This window comes from Oryx dammah, unplaced genomic scaffold (genome assembly GCF_014754425.2).
Source record: "Oryx dammah isolate SB20612 unplaced genomic scaffold, SCBI_Odam_1.1 HiC_scaffold_1, whole genome shotgun sequence".
NCBI lineage: Eukaryota > Metazoa > Chordata > Mammalia > Artiodactyla > Bovidae > Oryx > Oryx dammah.
In genome coordinates, this window is record NW_024070185.1 from 99,851,141 (window position 1) to 99,868,449 (window position 17,309).

General features: G+C 38.0%; 2 protein-coding genes and 1 long non-coding RNA gene across 7 annotated transcripts in view; 1 reads left to right on the forward strand and 2 right to left on the reverse strand.

The window, feature by feature from the left end:
- Positions 1–13,563, reverse strand: part of LOC120863304 (immunoglobulin-binding protein 1-like) — a 33,658-nt gene extending 20,095 nt beyond the window's left edge. Inside the window, exons 1-2 of one of the 2 annotated variants that reach the window (XM_040239435.1) lie at positions 13,412–13,551; positions 10,463–10,496 (exon numbers count right to left, since the gene is read on the reverse strand). The gene's annotated coding sequence lies outside the window, so the exon portion shown is untranslated. Of the gene's footprint in view, positions 1–10,462; positions 10,497–13,411 lie in introns of both variants that reach the window. The other variant, XM_040239428.1, reaches the window with a different exon arrangement.
- The window catches only part of PTBP3 (polypyrimidine tract binding protein 3), a 91,943-nt gene extending 78,324 nt beyond the window's left edge, over positions 1–13,619 (reverse strand). The window contains exons 1-2 of one of the 4 annotated variants that reach the window (XM_040239348.1): positions 13,412–13,522; positions 10,463–10,496 (exon numbers count right to left, since the gene is read on the reverse strand). In XM_040239348.1, the coding sequence (XP_040095282.1) occupies positions 10,463–10,496; positions 13,412–13,419 (42 nt within the window). In that variant the 5' untranslated portion in view covers positions 13,420–13,522. Of the gene's footprint in view, positions 1–10,462; positions 10,497–13,411 lie in introns of all 4 variants that reach the window. The other 3 variants (XM_040239350.1, XM_040239351.1, XM_040239352.1) reach the window with 3 other exon arrangements.
- Positions 13,620–13,858: 239 nt separating this feature from the next.
- Positions 13,859–17,309, forward strand: LOC120863379. The gene is made up of 2 exons (XR_005720982.1): positions 13,859–13,974; positions 14,535–17,309. It is a non-coding gene; the product is annotated as an uncharacterized LOC120863379 (long non-coding RNA).

A 17,309-nucleotide genomic window follows, 5' to 3' on the forward strand; every position in this document is an offset into this window, starting at 1 on the left:
AGACTTTGTAGGCCATACAGTCTCTGTCACAATTCACAAAAGCAATCACAGACAGTGTGAAAATGAATGAGCATGGCTGTGTTTCAATATAATTTTATTTATAGACACTGAGATTTGAATCTTACCTATTTTTAACCTGTTACAAAATATTAATCATTGGATTTCTTTCAAGCATAAAGACCATTTTTGAAGTATAAAGACCATTTTAGTAAAGGATGTATAAAAACAGATGGCAGCGAGCCCTGTTTAGTCCTTGGACAATAGTTGCCAATTCCCATTTTAGTTCATAAAAGAAGTTTCAATACAATTCAAAGGAATATACTGAACATACTATGTTTTCTATAATAAAATTAGAAATGACAAAAAAAAAGAACAGCTAATGTTTGACAACTAAACTTTTAAAGCTATGAAATAATCCTGGAGTTAAAATGGAAACTTTTTCAAAATGATACATGTGCATGTACCGCAATGTTCCTAGCAGTACTATTTACAGTAGCCAAGATGTGGGCACAATCTAAATGTCCATCAACAGATGAATGGAAAAAGAAGTTGTAAGATATACACACACACACACGAATATTACTCAGCCATTAAAAAAAGGATGAAATAATGCCACTTGCAGTAACACAGACGGACCTACAGATTACCATATTCAATGAAGAGAGTCCGAAAGAGAAACAGAAGCATCATACGATATCACTTACATGTGGAATCTCAAATATGATATAAATGAACTTCTGCACAAGACAGGAACAGATTCAGAGACACAGGAAACAAACTTATGGTTATCAAAGGCAAAAGAGGGAGGGATAAATTAAGAGTTTGGAATAAGCAGATACAAATTGCTATATATAAAACAGATAAACTACTGTACAGCACAGGGAACTCTATTCAATATCTTGTAATAAACTATAATGGAAAACAATCTGAAAAAGAGGATAAAAAGAGGATACATGTACACATATGTAAATATACATATATATGTAACTGAATCACTTTCTGTGCATCACAAGCACAACACTGTAACTCAACTGTACTTTAAAAATAAATACATAAAAATTTTAAAATAATAAGGAAAACGTAAAAACATTTGGATATAATGAAAATGAAAAACTTGTGGGATCCACCTTTAGCACTTAAAGACAAATTTATAGCTGAAAATACATTTACGAGGAAATAGCAGATTTTAAAATATGTAAGTTAATTATCTGACTGAAAAAAACCAATACAACAGAGCAAATCCAAATCCCAAAATTAGTGTGAGAGGAATAAAGTATCTGAATTGACCATAAGGATTAAAGATAGTGAAATAATATACAAAGACATCCCTACGCCCCACTACTGATCCAGGTCCAGATGACTGCAGGTGAGGTCAACTAAACTATTAAGAAAACATTTATTCCACAAAAACAGCAAAAGAATGAGAGTTTCTCAATTCATTTTAAGCAGCTAGTGAGTGAAATCTTAATTCCAAGAGTAAAATTAGAAAATCACCACCTTACAACTATCATTATAATAACAATTTCAGGTAAGAATCATCAAAATAGATGTTAAAACTAGTACATTAAAGTTTGAGAATTAAAATAATGTTAGTGTGGCCTCAAAGTATCACTCCCCAAAATACTAACAAGTTGCAAAGAGAGAAACAGTAAATTTACAGTGGAAAATCTGGCAAATACAATCTAAAGTGATCAAAGTTAACACATTACAAGTAATAGGACAAATCAACATCCTTTGCCTTCTGAAAAAATACACTAAGAACAACTAAGTGGTATTCACTTAAATCTAGTTAAAAGAAACAGATAAAGTCAAAGTAAGAGATATCCTACACAATAACATGCCTATATTCTTTTAAAATGTCAATATCATGAATCAAAAAGACTGAAGCAACATTTCAGATTAATTTCCAGATTTTGATAATTATGCTACAGTAATGTCAAATGTCTTTGTTTTTAGACAATATACTCTAAAGTATTTAGGGGTTAAAGAATAAAGTAAAATAATATATCAATGAAGTAGCAAGGAATCTCCTTGACATACAATTAAGAAGGGAAAATTAATAACTTAATACAGTGGAGAGCTGGGCTGAAAATCATGCTAACCAAATGATGATTCAGAAGGATAAAAAAGGAAAACAGAGAGATATACATATATCTGCAGAAAGTACACAAAGAGAGAGAAAAGACTATAAATGGAAAATAAAACAATGGCGCAAATGTGAATTGCCTGGATAATGATTATGTAAGTTTTTTTTATAGTACTCTGCAACCTTTCTGTAAGTTTGTATTGAAGTTTAAAAAGATATCAATGAAATTCATCACATCAGTACAATAAGAAAAAAGAAAATCTTTATAAAGTAAAAATCATATGTACAAACTACAGTAAGCTATCAGAGAGAGAGAATGTGGTAATATAAAAAAGTCATATGCACAGTGATTTACAACCAAAAACGTATTTGCATTTTTTATAATCTTGTGTGCATTTTGTTTCAGTCATGTCCAATTCTTTACGACCTATGGACTGTAGCCCGCCAGCTCCTCTGTTCATGGGATTCTCCAGGCAAGAATACTGAAGTGGATTGCCATGCCCTCCTCCAGGGGATCTTTCCAACCCAGGGATTAAACCTGAGTCTCCTGCACTACAGGCAGATTCTTTACCACTGAGCCACCAGGGAAACCTTAGACATTAATAAGCTATTTTATTACTCATCTTTCAACATTTATTCACTACTGGTAGTTTTGTCAGTTATACATGTATACCTAACAAATTATCCCAAAATCTAGTAACTTAAAGTTTTTTTAATTTTTAATTTTTATTTTTGGTATGTGGCATGTGAGATCTTAGTTCTGCGACCAGGGATCAAACCCTTGCCCCCTGCATTGGGAGCACAGAATTTAAACGACTGGACCACTACGGAAGTTCTCAAAAAAAAAAAAAGTTTTTTGTTTTTTTTTAAAAACTCAATTTCTGAGAGCCAGGAATCTAGGCATGGCTTAGTTCCATTCTCGGGTTCAGGGTCTCTCACTGACTGGAATCATCTCAAGGCTCAACAGAGGAAATGGAGGCCCCGCTTTCGCGTTCACTCCAGTGACTGCTGGCAGGATCCAGTCTGTAAACGGGCCTCTCCATAAGGCAGCTCATTTACATCAGAGAAAGCAAGAGAAGCCAGGCTTTTGGAAACTAATCCTTCAAGGAGATGAGATTTAAGACTACCATCTTGCTCCTGACTATCTCTGGTTCATCCACCCTTTAATCTATCTTAAATACAGACAAATTAAAAGGAGAAAAAAGGGAGAACAGGAAGAAAAGATATACCACACAAATATTAATCATAAGAAAACTGGAACGACTAGAATGACTTTATTACTACAAGACAAAGTAGATTCTGGGACAGGAACTATTACTAGGTAAAGATGTATATCAAAAATGATTTTTTAAAACGTTAATTCATCAAGAAAATATAACATTCCTAAATGTGAATGCACCTTTGCTTCAGTCATGTCCAAATCTGTGTGACCCCATGGACTAGCCTGCCAGGCTTCTCTGTCCATGGGATTCTCCAGGCAAGAATACTGGAGTGGGTTTCCATGCCCTCTCTCCAGGGGATCTTCCCAACCCAGGCCTCTTACATCTCCTGCATTGGCAGGTGGGTTCTTTACCACTAGAGTAACTGAGCTTTAAAATATATATAGCAAAAACGGACAGAACTATAGAAAGAAATTTAAGAAAACCACATCTGCGGATGGAAATTCCAATATCCCTCTCTTCTTTTGATAATGAACAGAATAGAAAGAAAATCAGGAAGATTACAGAAGACGTGCAACTCCAACCAGTTTATCCTACCAACATTTATAAAGAGGCACTACAACCAACAAAAGTAAACTACACATTTTTTCAAGTCTACATAGAACATTCACAAAGACAGACCATCGCTTGACATCAGAACAAATCTTAGGAAATGTCAAGGGCTGAAATGGTACAGAGCATGTTCTCTACTCAAAGCAGCATTTTTTTAAAAAACTAGAAATTCCAAGATTTGGGCTGGAAACCAAGTATTTAGAAATTAAACCCCCAAATATTCAGAAGTTAAATCGTGCACTTATAAAATAATCATAGGTAAAAAGAGAATCACAGGAAGAGTAGAAAGTACTTTATACTAAGTAAAAATTAAAACCGAGTATACCAAATTTTGTGGGACATCCACAAGAAAGAAAAACACCTGAGTAGCTCAATATCTATTTTTAAAACTGAATTCATAATTAAAAACCTTCCCACAAAGAAAATGCATCCACAAATAGCTACACTGATTAATTCTATCAAACATTTAAGAAAGAAATAATACCCATCTTATATAATTCTCATCAAGAGACTGATATGGCTGAGGAAAGAATTATGAGCTTGAAGGTTAATTCCAATAGAAACCTCCCAACTGAAATGCAAGGATAAGAAAAGAATGGGTGGTGGTGCAGAAAGAAAAGGAGAGTGAAGGGAAAAAGAAAATCTGAAAGTAATGAATGACTAAGAGCTTTCTATAATCAATGATAGATACCAAACCACAAAACCAGGATCTCAGAGAACACCAACAGGATAATGCCAAAAAATATGCATTTCAGCATATCATTCAAACTGCAGAAAACCAAAAACAAAGAGAAAATATTGGGAGGGGGGAAAAGAAGAAAACATCTTACGTAACAGAGAAGTAAGGATAAGAATTACAGAGGTTATTTTCTCACCAGAACCATGGAAGAAAGAAGAGTAGAATATTTAAAGTGTTAATGGAGGGAAAAAAAGAAAAAAATACCAATCTAGAATTTCTATATGAAGAGTAAAGAAGAAAAAGACTTCCTCACACAAAAACCAAGGAAATGTACTGTTAGTAGACCCGCTCTGCAAAAAAATATTAAAAGAAGATCTTTGGGAAGAAGAAAAATTAAACAGATCAGAACTCAGACCTACATAAGGAAAGGAAGACTACTGAAGAAGGAATTAGTGAAGGCATTTTATACTTCTTATTCTTAATTTATCTAAAAGATTTTATTTAAAGTAAGAATAGTAACAATATATCGGGTGATTACAGCATATAATTAAGTAAAATGGAAGATGAGGGCTTCTTTGATGGCCCAGTGGTGAAGAATCCCCTTGCCAATGCAGGAGGCATGGGTTCCACCCCTAAGACCACACTCCACAACTACTGAGCCTCTGCTCTAGAGCCCGGGAGACACAACTACTAAAGCATGTACACCTGGAACCTGCTTTCCAACAAGAGAAGCCGCAGCAACAAGAGGTCCATGCAGCACAACTGGAGAGCAGCCCCCCACTCACCACAACTACAGAAATCCCCACGCAGCAATGAAGATCCGAATAAATAACTAATTATTTTAGAAAAGGAAAGATAACAATGTCATAAGGGACAGAAGGACAAATTGGGAATGCTCTGTTTAAGCTTCCCTGGTGGCTCAGACAGTAAAGCATCTGTCTACAATGCAGGAGACCCGGGTTCGATCCCTGGGTGGGGAAGATCTCTTGGAGAAGGAAATCGCAACTCACTCTGGTACTCTTGCCTGGAAAACCCCATGGATGGAGGAGCCTGGTAGGCTGCAGTCCACGGGGTTGTGAAGATTCGGACACGACTGAGTGACTTCACTTTCGCTGTTTAAGCTAACCTGCACTACACATGAAGCAGTACAGTATTATTTGGAGGTGGACTTAAAGTTGCAAATGCAGACTGCAACCACTAAGAATGGTTTAAACTATGAGAGACTAACAGGAGATAAAGGAATCACATAAAATGCACAACTAAAACCAGAGAAGGCAAAAAAAAAAAAAAAAAATGAGAAGGGGAAAAATAAAAACAAAGAACAAGTCAGTGAATACAAAGCAGTTTATTAACAAGATACTTACTAATTCAACCCACTTAAGCATCTCTTGAAGTGTGAAAGGTAATGGTCTACATATACCAATGAAAAGACACTGTTCAGAGTGGGTTTAAAAAAAGCAAAATAGACCTAACTGTATGTGGTCTATAAGAAATCCACTTTAAAGGAATGGGCAAAAAAGTTAACATTCATAAAAGAAGGTAAGTGAATGGCTAACAAGCACATGGAAGGGTATACACTACTACCAGTCATCAGGTCAATGGAAGTTAAAACTATAATAAGATACTACTAGCCGTTCTAGTTATACTTACTAGCACGGCTAACAGTAAAGTGTTGGCAAGGATGTGAAGCAACCTGAACTCCAATACAGAACTGGTCAGAGTGTAAAGTGGTGCAACATTTTGCAAAATAACGAAGTTAAATACACACACACCCAATTTTACTCTGAGGCATGGTGTACAATGAAACAAACATTTACGCAAAGACATACACAAATGTTTATAGTAGCTTTATTCATAATAGCTCCAATTTGAAAAGAATCTAAATGCCTGTCAACATGAGGATGGATTTTTAAATATCATGACATATTCACACAATGCAATACTCTCATTAAGAAAGAAGAAAAACATATGGATACATACAACATAGATATCAATGATCTAAAAATCCATTTTGCCGAGTAAAAGCCAGACATCAAAGAGCTTATGCTGTATATCGTTACTTTAGCACTAAGTCATGTCCAACTCTTCTTCGACCCCTTGGACTATAGCCCTCCAGGCTCCTTTGTCCATGACATTTTCTAGGCAAGAACACTGGAGTGGGTTGCCATTTCCTTCTTCAAGGGATCTTCCCGACCCAGGGATCGAACCTGAGTCTCCTGCATAGGCAGGTGGACTGTTTACCACTGGGCCATCAGGGAAGCTGATACTGTATACACGCAGCATGAATATTTTATTCCATTTATATGAAGTTCAAAACATGCAAAATTAATCTGTGGTGACAGAAATCAAAAGAGTTGCCTTGACTGGGTCTGGAAAAGGGTGACAGGAAACAGGGGGATAAGTTTGTCAAATTTACTGCACGGTACCCTTAAGATCCATGCATTTCACTCTATGTAAATTACAGCTCAGTTTAAAAGAAAAAAACAATTCCTAGCAAAGGCCTTCAGTATTTTCTGTAGTTGAAGCGCAGCAAGTAGCAGATGAATTTTTTTCTCCAAAGGGTCAGAAAGTAAATCTTTTAGAATTTGCTGTCATATGGTGGCTGATATAACCCCTCTGTCATTGTATCAAAGTATCCAGACAATATGCAAACTTATGAGCATGGCTGTGTTCCACTAAAACTATTTACAAAAACAGGTGGCAAGCTGGATTTGGTCCACAGGCTGTATGTAGTCTGCTAACTTCTGGTGGAGCAAACAGAAAATCAATCTTCCAAATTAATTTAGCTTAATTTCTAATTCAGAGTCAAGTTTAAAAAAAAATTAAATACAATGCATTGTTCTTTCCTATATGGTGACAGGCAATGATAATTATTAGAAGCTGATTATAATCCTTCCTAAACTTGTTTTTCTACACTCGTGGAATTATTTTAAAATAGAAAATCCCTAATATGGTTGATATGCAAGATTGTCATTTTAGAAAATCATTTAACAGCTATAATAATATCCTGAAAAATTATCTAGGAATAGAGAAATATTTAAGATAAACTGGCTAGTAATAATTAAAGTATGAACTGGAAATTTAAAATATACTTAGGTACACACATAAAAAGCTACCCACAGTGGTGATGCTTTTTCTGGTATAATAAAGTTTTTGAAACACATTCAGTATCACTCATAACCACCTGGTTCGTTCTTTATTTAAAAGAATTGAAAATTAAGAACAGCAATCCCTTCTTGATGTTTTTAAAAGCATTTCAGAATACTAAATAACGAATGGAAATAAAACAAGCATTTTCTGAGAAGTACCAAAAGCTAATTTCCTTGCCTAATTTTAGACAAGGCTCAAAAACTGAGCTTCCCTGGTGGCTCAGATGGTAGCGTCTGCCTACAATGTGGAAGACCCAGGTTCAATCCTTGGTTCGGGAAGATCTCCTGGAGAAGGAAATGGCAACCTACTTCAGTATTCTTGCCTGGAAAATTCCATGGATGGAGGAACCTGGTATGTTACAGTCCATGGGGTTGCAAAGAGTCGGACACGACTGAGTGACTTCACTTCACTTCAAAAATTGGTATCTTGCAAAGGACATCCAGGAACACAACTAGTATAAATAAATCTCAAACATGGCACATGTAAGCTGCCTGAAAATGTTTATCCATCTTCAAGAAAATCCCAGTCTAAAAAATGAACTTAATCCTCTCTCACCATGGTATATACCCATTAGAAGAAACACCAGCAAAATTAGGAGGCTTGGGTTCCAGTATAAGTTTGCCACCTAACTGGCTGTGTGAGAATCTGGCATCCACTCATTCATCAAGCATTTCTGAGAGCTTAGTACGTGCCAGACACTGGAAACACAGTAGTGAAGGAAATATCAAAAATTCCTGCCCTCATGACACATTCCAGTGAGTCACTTAATCTCTAAAAACAATTTAGCTTTCTCTAAGATAATGGATTTCATCTTTAAGGGTATTTTTAAGTCCCTAAAGTAAGATCCGTATTACTTTCCTGCATCCAGGAAAGCAACTGATGGAGCATCACCTGAAATCCACTCTTTCACTGGCTAAAACACTTTCCTGTATCGTCATATTCAGAGAGCAAATTAAAAAAAAAGTAACAGACATTCTTGAAGGACTTATTTTAAATTCACTAATTTCAGTTTATAAAATTTAGAGGAAATATGAGCCTTATTGGCCTATTACTTGGTAACTAAACTTCCTTGGATGGGATCCAAGAAAGAACCAGAACAACCTTATGAGAATGTTCTTCATATAATGAAGAATTTTACAGACATTTCCAGTACTGCCTAGTGAATCAACTAATCAGCTCATCGTTTCTTCAGACTAGGATTTGATCTTTCTTTCCAAAATGCTTGCTGCAACACAGGTAGCCAGAAATCCAAATTATATATTCAAATCTAGTCCCTTGCACCCTACATTTAAATTTTTCTTTTATTTATCATCAAGATATATATTTTTTCCCCACAACAAAACAGGCATGACAGTCCTTCAAGCGTAACTCCTCAATTCCCAAGTGGTAAATTTTTAAAATGTCTCATGTATTCATTTTTCCCAGATGAACTCTAGAATCACAAATTACATTTCTGGTAAGACCTAAGTAATGCTCACTTTAAATATCCCTTCCTTCATAGGCCCCTACTGAAACACCAAAAGGGATCCAAAATATAAGCCAGCAGTTTCTAATCTATGAGAATTCACTTTCAAATGAGAAATTGACCTAAGGATCTACCAAAAAAAAAAAAAAAAGTTTATCCCACCAAAAGTGGCTTCTCCATTTATTTTCAACTCATAAAATATATTCAAAGTTTGTTAAAGCAAGCTAACACCATTCAACTTCAAAAGACAGTATAAGCAGTAGTTCCCAATTACGCTCATCTTGAGCAACCTATTGTTAATCTAAAACGCTGTTCACCATATGTATGCTTGTATCTTAAGATGTTTTAAGAATATGAGCACCACCATCAGATCTAATACAAATGCAGAAGTATTGAAATTGTTAGCAAGAGAGGATGGACAGAAAGCAGAAGAACAGCTTTACGTAAAATACATGCAATGTACACAGGAACTATTTCTATTTTTTACAGTCATCTGAACTGTTAGTGGCCTTTAGAACTAGATTTTCAATTCAGGTATATCAAATGTCAAATTGCTAAAAGAAATCTTAAACTTCCATCTATATTTTAAAAGTCTCATATTAACGAACTTGATTCTTATTTCAGAATCCAATAAATGAAACGACTTTGATAAAACTGAAATGACTTGTAACTTAGAAGACTCATTATTGTAAAATATTAATTATCCAGCTTTCCTGCTGTTCATCTTGTAGACAAGTGCCCTCTTCATTACTGGCAGTGAGTAAAAATAAAAAAAAAAAGTCTGGTTTTGGAACCACAAAGACATGGGTTTGAACTCTGAGGAACCATGCCTTAAACATAAACTTTCTGAACCTATTTTTTCATCTCTAAAATGGGAATATTAATACCTAATTTGAATGAACATTTTAATGATTAGTGAGATATATGTAAAGCAGCTTGCATATAATAGGAATTTTTATTACTCAGAAATGTATCCAAGAGAAGATAAAAGGAAGGACAGGACAGGAAAATAAATCAGAGCCAAGGTTACATGTAACTGTTAAAACAAGACAAAAACAAACAAATGCACTGACAGTTCAAGTGAAACTTTTTGTTCACATTTTATAGAAACAAGATAATATTGTCACCACTCTTTATACATACATAAAACCTACAGGTATACTAATGGTGGAGCTAAATAAAGCAAAAGATTATTACCATACGGAAAAACAGGTAATTTTATGAACAGGTGAGATGATTTCACCATTGGAAAAAAAATGCCAAAACTAAGATTTTTAAATGCTTATGGAAGGATATTAAAAGATTCCTACCTTTAAACCGACTGCTATAAGATCTGTAACAACACTGTATGGAAAAAGTAAAAAGAGAAAATGGAAAACAAAGTTAGAAACAAGTTTTTAAAAGACAGAGATAAGATAAAGAAAAAAGAAAAAGCATTATAATAAATAATAAAAATAAGAATGTGACAAGTTGTGAAATGTTAATACAAAGAAAAGCGATGGGACAGTCTAGCCAACAGAGTGTAAAAGCAAAGCTTTAACAGCCAATGTAAGAAACAAATAATAAATCAAATTCTCTTTCAGTATTTAGAAAAATAATTGTTTCAATAAATGAAAATGGGTTTATCCATTTACCTCTATTTAACAAATCCAGCCAAGCCTTATAATCACCGAAGTTCATTCTTTTAAATCACTGGCATGAGTAAACATACTTAAAGTTTTAACTGAAACAAAACCAGTGAGTGGATTTTATAGAAATAGAAAATATCTTGAAAATTTGCATCCACCACCCAAATGGCTCACCAAAATATAGCTAAGACAGCCTTAGAACTAAAATAATTACAAACGTCAAACTTCAGACATCAAAACTGTCAAAGATTTGCTTTTAAAAAAGTCCTACTGCATCATATCTGTGATCAAATTACCTCAGAAAGAAATGAACATACACACACATACACACACAAGGGCAGCTGGCATCTGAGGTGGAAATAGGAAGATGTTGACTGGAGGTTTGCTGGTTTCTTAACTATCCAAAATAATGAAAAAGGACCTTTTTTCAGGCTATGGAAAAATGCAGAAATTTAATTAGCCTCCTCAAAGTATAAACTTACTGAGTTAAAAACCATATCCCTTAACATCAAGATGTAAAAAACCCTATATAGTTCTGCCAAACAAAAATCCATCTCTTCTAACCCAAAAGAAACTGTTTTCAATTAAGTTTGTCTCAATATCTTCTAAAACAAAGCTCTAAAAAAATTATATATATTGTTAATAACCTATATCATTATTTAATAGAAGTAAACAAATTTATATTTGTCTAATGATGCAAATTTGTTTTAAACAATAACGATACAGATTAAAATTTTTTCTTATACACTTTGGAAACTCGAATTTGTTTTAAATTTAAATGTGATATCTCTGACATCTGTGGATAAAAAATTAGATTGTGTAAGGTATACCACAGTACTGGTCCGGATGCAAAGAGCATGCTCCTACTTGAACTCCCAAATGAACTTACTTTTCAGTATTTCTTATTGCCTCATATACTTAAACCAATAAACTCATTCTTAGTTTTCAAACCATATTTAGGAGAAAGAAAAAGTTAATTTCTTAAACACTACCCAAAAGAGTAAGTGTGCACTTCACAGTTGCTCAAGAGTTTAACAGCGAAGATGAATAATCCAAGAGTCCTCTTTATAACACTGTAAAGTTTCCAATACAAAAAGCTAGCCTGCTTCCACGTCTCACGTCAAACCACTAGTCAAGACAATTCACTACACATAATGAAAATACCACTTTCACAGCCTTCCTCAAATGAAATACTGGCATACTCACACAAATAATTAAGATAGCAAAATTTTGCACCCACAGAAAGTGCAGTTGAAAAAAGGTGATGTAAAATGAGTTTTTAACAATGCTCTCAGAAAAGCTTCAATTAAACAATAAAAACAGCTTCAATTAAATCTTAAAAATACTTTAGAGAATATCACAATAAGCGAAATCTAAAATTGCACTTTGTCTAACGTCTGTAATACTGTGCAATCTGCATTCAAATATATTTAGAGATTTATAAAACTAGGATAAATGAAATCTAATGAAGGCAAAAATTGTTCGAAGATCCTTTTACACAGGAAGATCTTTACACAGCACGACAACAATCAACTATATGGCAACATATACGTGATTTTACTGTACAAGCAAGTTCCATATATTCTACAACCAAGAGGTTTACAGAAATCTTGCCATCAAAATCAAGTAGCAGGCCAACCAAAATCTCAAGTGCATAATGAAAATAAGTAAGTGGATCGGCAGGCTTTAAGAGAGCAGGAGATTTTTTTTTTTAACCTTGACAGACATATACTAGGATCTTCAACTAATTCACTAAGATCTAATCTAGTTATTTTCTTAATCATTCAAATATTGGTTTGGTCCCACCCAAGGAGCCTGGGTCCCCAGAGAAATATTTACACCGATGATCCTAAATCTTTATTTTGGCCACAGACTTCATTCACTTTTAGAGCGTTTCAAACTCGGGAAAATCGCACTTTTTTTTTTTTTTTGCATACAGCGCAGGGAATTCACGAAGTTCCTTGGGAGCGGAGGTGGGGTTGGTAAGGGGACACATCCCTGTTCACCGAGTCCAGACGCCCGGAGTACCGTAATCGTAACAAGCTCCCCGCACAAGCCCGGAGACCGCGTGGGGCCCCGGCTCCGGGACCGCGTCGCCGCCCAGACGTTTACCGGCGCGTGCCCTCGCCGTCCGCCACTCCGCGGCCACTCGTCTCCCCGCCAGGGGAAGCTCCAGCGCTCGCCCCACCTCACCGGTAAACACCAACTCCCCGAGCGGGAGAACGCCCGCCCCGAGCGCCGCCTCCGCCTCCCCCAGCGCCGCGCACCATTTTCTGAGAGGAAGTGTCGGGAGGCCGGGCCGGGCTCCCTCGACTCTCGGGCGGAGGGCGGACCTCGGAACCCGGGTCTGCCCCGGGCTTTCCGCCGCTTCCCGGGGCGAGGGTGTACAGAGGCGGCAGGACGGGGTAGGGGGGCGCCCCGAGGGGGAAAGAGAGGCTGCGGCGGACCGCCTCTCCGCGATTCGGGGCTCCCCAAAGGAGGCGCCCGGAAGCCCCGCCGTCGGACTCGGCCGGGGCCGCTCCTCCGGTCGCCGGCGCCGCGCCCGGCTTCCCAGCTCCGGCGCGTCCGGCCGAGAGCTGCGGAAAAGAGGACGAGCGCAGCCCGGTGACCGCCGCGCCGCCGAGCACTTACCCATCCATGGCCCAGACGGAGGCGAGCACAGTGCGGAGACTGACGACCTCACCGCGAGCGGAGGAAGGAGGCGGCGGCAACAGGGCGGCTCCGGGAACCGGCAAACGGCGCCTCTCCGGAGCCCCGGCCGGTCGGAGGTGGAGAGAGAGTGGGAAACAGGGGCGGAGACCAGGGACGCTCCCGCCACCGCCGCGCCCCCGCCTTCCCCACCCCCCGAGCGCGTCCCCGCCTCGCCTCACCCCGCCCCTCAGCGTCGACGCCCTCCCTGGGCCCCGCCCTCAGCCGCCCTCCGGCTCGGCTCCAGGGCGCCCTCTTCCTGCTGCCGCCCTAGAGACCCCGCCCCCGGGTGCCCCGCCCCGGCGCGCGCCCCCCGCCCCCGCCCGCCTCCTTGCTCGCGGGAGCGCGCGCCTTGTGCTTCCCGCTTCGCCGCCCCCCACCCCGCCCAGACCCCGCGCCCCCGCGGGCTTCGCCTCCCTTCCGGCTCCTCCGCCCCGATGCTCCCTAGCTTGGACACCTCCCTGTACCAGCGGGAAAAACGTTGGGGACCCGACTCCGGACAGTAGGTAGGAGTGTCCCGCGAGAGCCCCAGAACCGCCGCGAAATTGCCCCGGGTGGGCGAGACTGTCGGCTCGGCCCCGAGCACCGAGGCCAGGCGCCGGCTGTGGGCTTGCCCCGGCCTGGCAGCCCAGGGAAGCGCCGGTCGCCCGCCCGGTGACCCGCACCGGCTCGGCAGGTGAGGTTGGGATGAAGATGAAAGAGGTGAATGAGATTACCCCGAACTTGAGAATATACAGCTTTATTCTCTGAGTGCTTTTCCACTCAGTCTGGCATTGAATTTATAGGAAACATTCATTGCACTGTATGGAATGGCCACTATATTGGTAGCATTTTATAAAAGTTTACACATTTTCCCTATTAAAAAAAAAGAAACCTATGAAAGAGTGCTTATTCTCGTTTTTCAGATGAAAATTTAGACATGAGTGATTTGCCGACAGTTTGACACCCACTGAAACCCTTTCCTTTTAGTCTGAGCAAAATTATAAGAATATAACTAGTGGCAACTCGGTTTTTTTCCCCTCATATTCTGTTTGGTTCTGAAATTGAATGATTTTTCGATTCACAGATCGCCAAGACGTGAGTCACTGAACACTGTCCTCCACCAAATTCATAACTTCCTGGGTAGAAAGAGGGGACAGCTCCTCCTCAGCCTCATTCGAAAAGCCAGTAACTACAAGCTCCATCATCTATCCTTGCTACTATCCTGCTTTTTAAAAAGTGGGTGCTACTGAAAAGACTTAAACTGTTGATTCACCCATCTTTCAGTCAATATTTGTTGCTTACTATTTGCCAAGCACTGCAGGGCTGACCAAGAAAATCAGGTTCCAGTCTTGACGGTTGCTGCATTCCTCCCTTAGTTTATTGTTTGTTGACAAAACACAATTTTTGAATACCTCAGGTATCTTATTAAGAAAGATCATTTAAAAAATAGTTATCTAACTTAAATCGCACTTTTCAAAAGGTCAAATATACTTTGATTCTTATGTTAAATCTAAATATGAAGTTGCTGTTGTAAACATTGCCACCCTACATTGCCAGATGGGTATTAAAAATACCAGCAAGATAAGTAGCTGATGAGGTCTTCCTGTTGTTTGGGAAATATATTCTGTTGATAAAATTGCCTCAATTTTTTTTTAAGCTATGCAAGTAATAATATACATACATGCTCATTTTGGAAAATTCAAAACAATATTAAATATAAAAAGTTATTATTTCTCTTCAAAAGCTACCCCGTGCCCATGATAGCCACTTAACAGTTGTGCATGCATACTTCCAAGACCCTCACCATTTCTTCCTTTTTTCACTTAAAAATCCTAGAGATTTTTTTCATGTCAGTACTTTTCATCTACTTAATTCTTTTTAGTACTGCCTATTATTTCATGTGCCATAATTTTATTTAACCTTTTCCAAAATAGTGGAAATTTACATTGTTTCTAATTATTCAAAATAATTAACAGTACTGCAAAGAACATATATGTATGAGCATCTTTGCTTGTATGTGATTATACCAAGGAATAGATTCCTAGAAGCAGAATTGGAGGACAAAAGGCATAAGCATTCTCAGATTTCATAAATATTGACAAAATGATTCCCAAAAGCTGAACCAATTTATACTTTTAAAAGTTGTATTTCTCTTAGCCAATGCCTTATGATAGCTGACAGATTTCAGTATTAAAAAATAAATGTGAAGTCTGTCTCACACTCACTGTCCATAGTACCAAAAATAACTCTGAAAGGTCTCCAGTGTAAAGTGTGCCTGACTGAAATGAACAGAACTGTATGGCATTTCCTAAACCAGTCACATCCAGTTGTGCAACAGAAGCCTAGATAGTAAGACGACAACTCAGGACAGAACACAAGGTGAAACCCTGCCCCCTCCCCTGCCTCTTGGCCATAAGTTTAAAAGATTTTTCATGGATTGAACGCCATAGGTTTGTGAGTTTCTCTGATTCAGAAACAATATATAGAATAGAATTTAGTTCTTCTATGACCACTTTTAGAATACTAGCTATTCCTATAATCCATATGGCATTAGAAAGCTGTGGCCTATAATATCAGCGTAAGTTTCTGAGTTTCTGGAACGATCAGATAATCACCCACGTGACGTGCCTTGACGTAAAGAGCTATATGTTCTGTATACTGGATTCCTGATGATAACACAGTCTTTATTTGCTAATTGCTCTCTACTTTTGAAAAGTAAGACAGTTAAAATAATTTAGTTTAAATTTTCTAACATTTTACCTTCTTTTGTTTTTATTCTAATTTTTATTGTAAGAAATTGCCCTGAAACACCTTCATCTAATGAGACACTCCCTACCCCCTCCATTATGATGTCTGGGCAAAATGTTTAACCTTTGAACATTTGCCTTAAAACATTGCAATATGCAGTGGTAGTTAACATTTAACCAACATTATTACCCTGCTCGTGACGCTAGTGGTAAAGAAAGGGCCTCTCAGTGCAGGAGACGTATATAAGAGGCGTGGATTCGATGCCTGGGTGGGGAAGATCCCCTGGAGAAGGGCATGGCAGTCCTCTCCAGTACTCTTGCCTGGAGTATCCCATGGATAAAGCAGCCTGGCAGGCTGTGGTCCATGGGGTCACAGAGTCTGACATGACTGAAGCAACTTAGCACACACACATTACCCTATTCATGTTTATAGGTAAGATTACTTAAGATAGAAAAATAATACCTAAGATAGAAAAATAAAAAGATCCCAATTTAAGTCAGAGATAAGACCAGCCATTTGATGAATCTAGGAGGGAGACATTTTAATATCATTTTATCCCCTGACAAATACAGAATCATAATTACTAGCATATATACACTAAAATACAAACATGAAATTATACTGAGTGAAATAAAGCTAAACTTAAAAGGCTACAGACTGTATGATTCCATTTATATAACAGTCTCAAAATGACAAAATTACAGAGATAGACAACAGATTAGTAGTTGCCAAGGGTTAGGAAGGGGGGTGGCAGGATGGTGGTGATGGAAGATACAGAAAGAGAAGGAGACGGGTGTGACTATAAGGGAGAATAGCAGGGGGGATGTTTGTGGTGATGGTGCAAGTCTTGATTGTGAGGTTGACTGTACAAATCTACACAGTCTGATAAAATTGCATCGAACTTTAGACACACACAGTGCATGTAAAAAAATCTGAGTGAGATTTATGAATTGTACCAATGTCAATTTATTTTGTTACAATTATTAAGATGTTACTGGTAGAAACTGGGTGAAGAGTTTCTGGGACCTCTTGGTACTTCTTTTAGAACTTACTGTGAATCTATAATTATTTCAAAAATAAAACAAAAAAAAATTGCCAAGTGTTCCCTTAA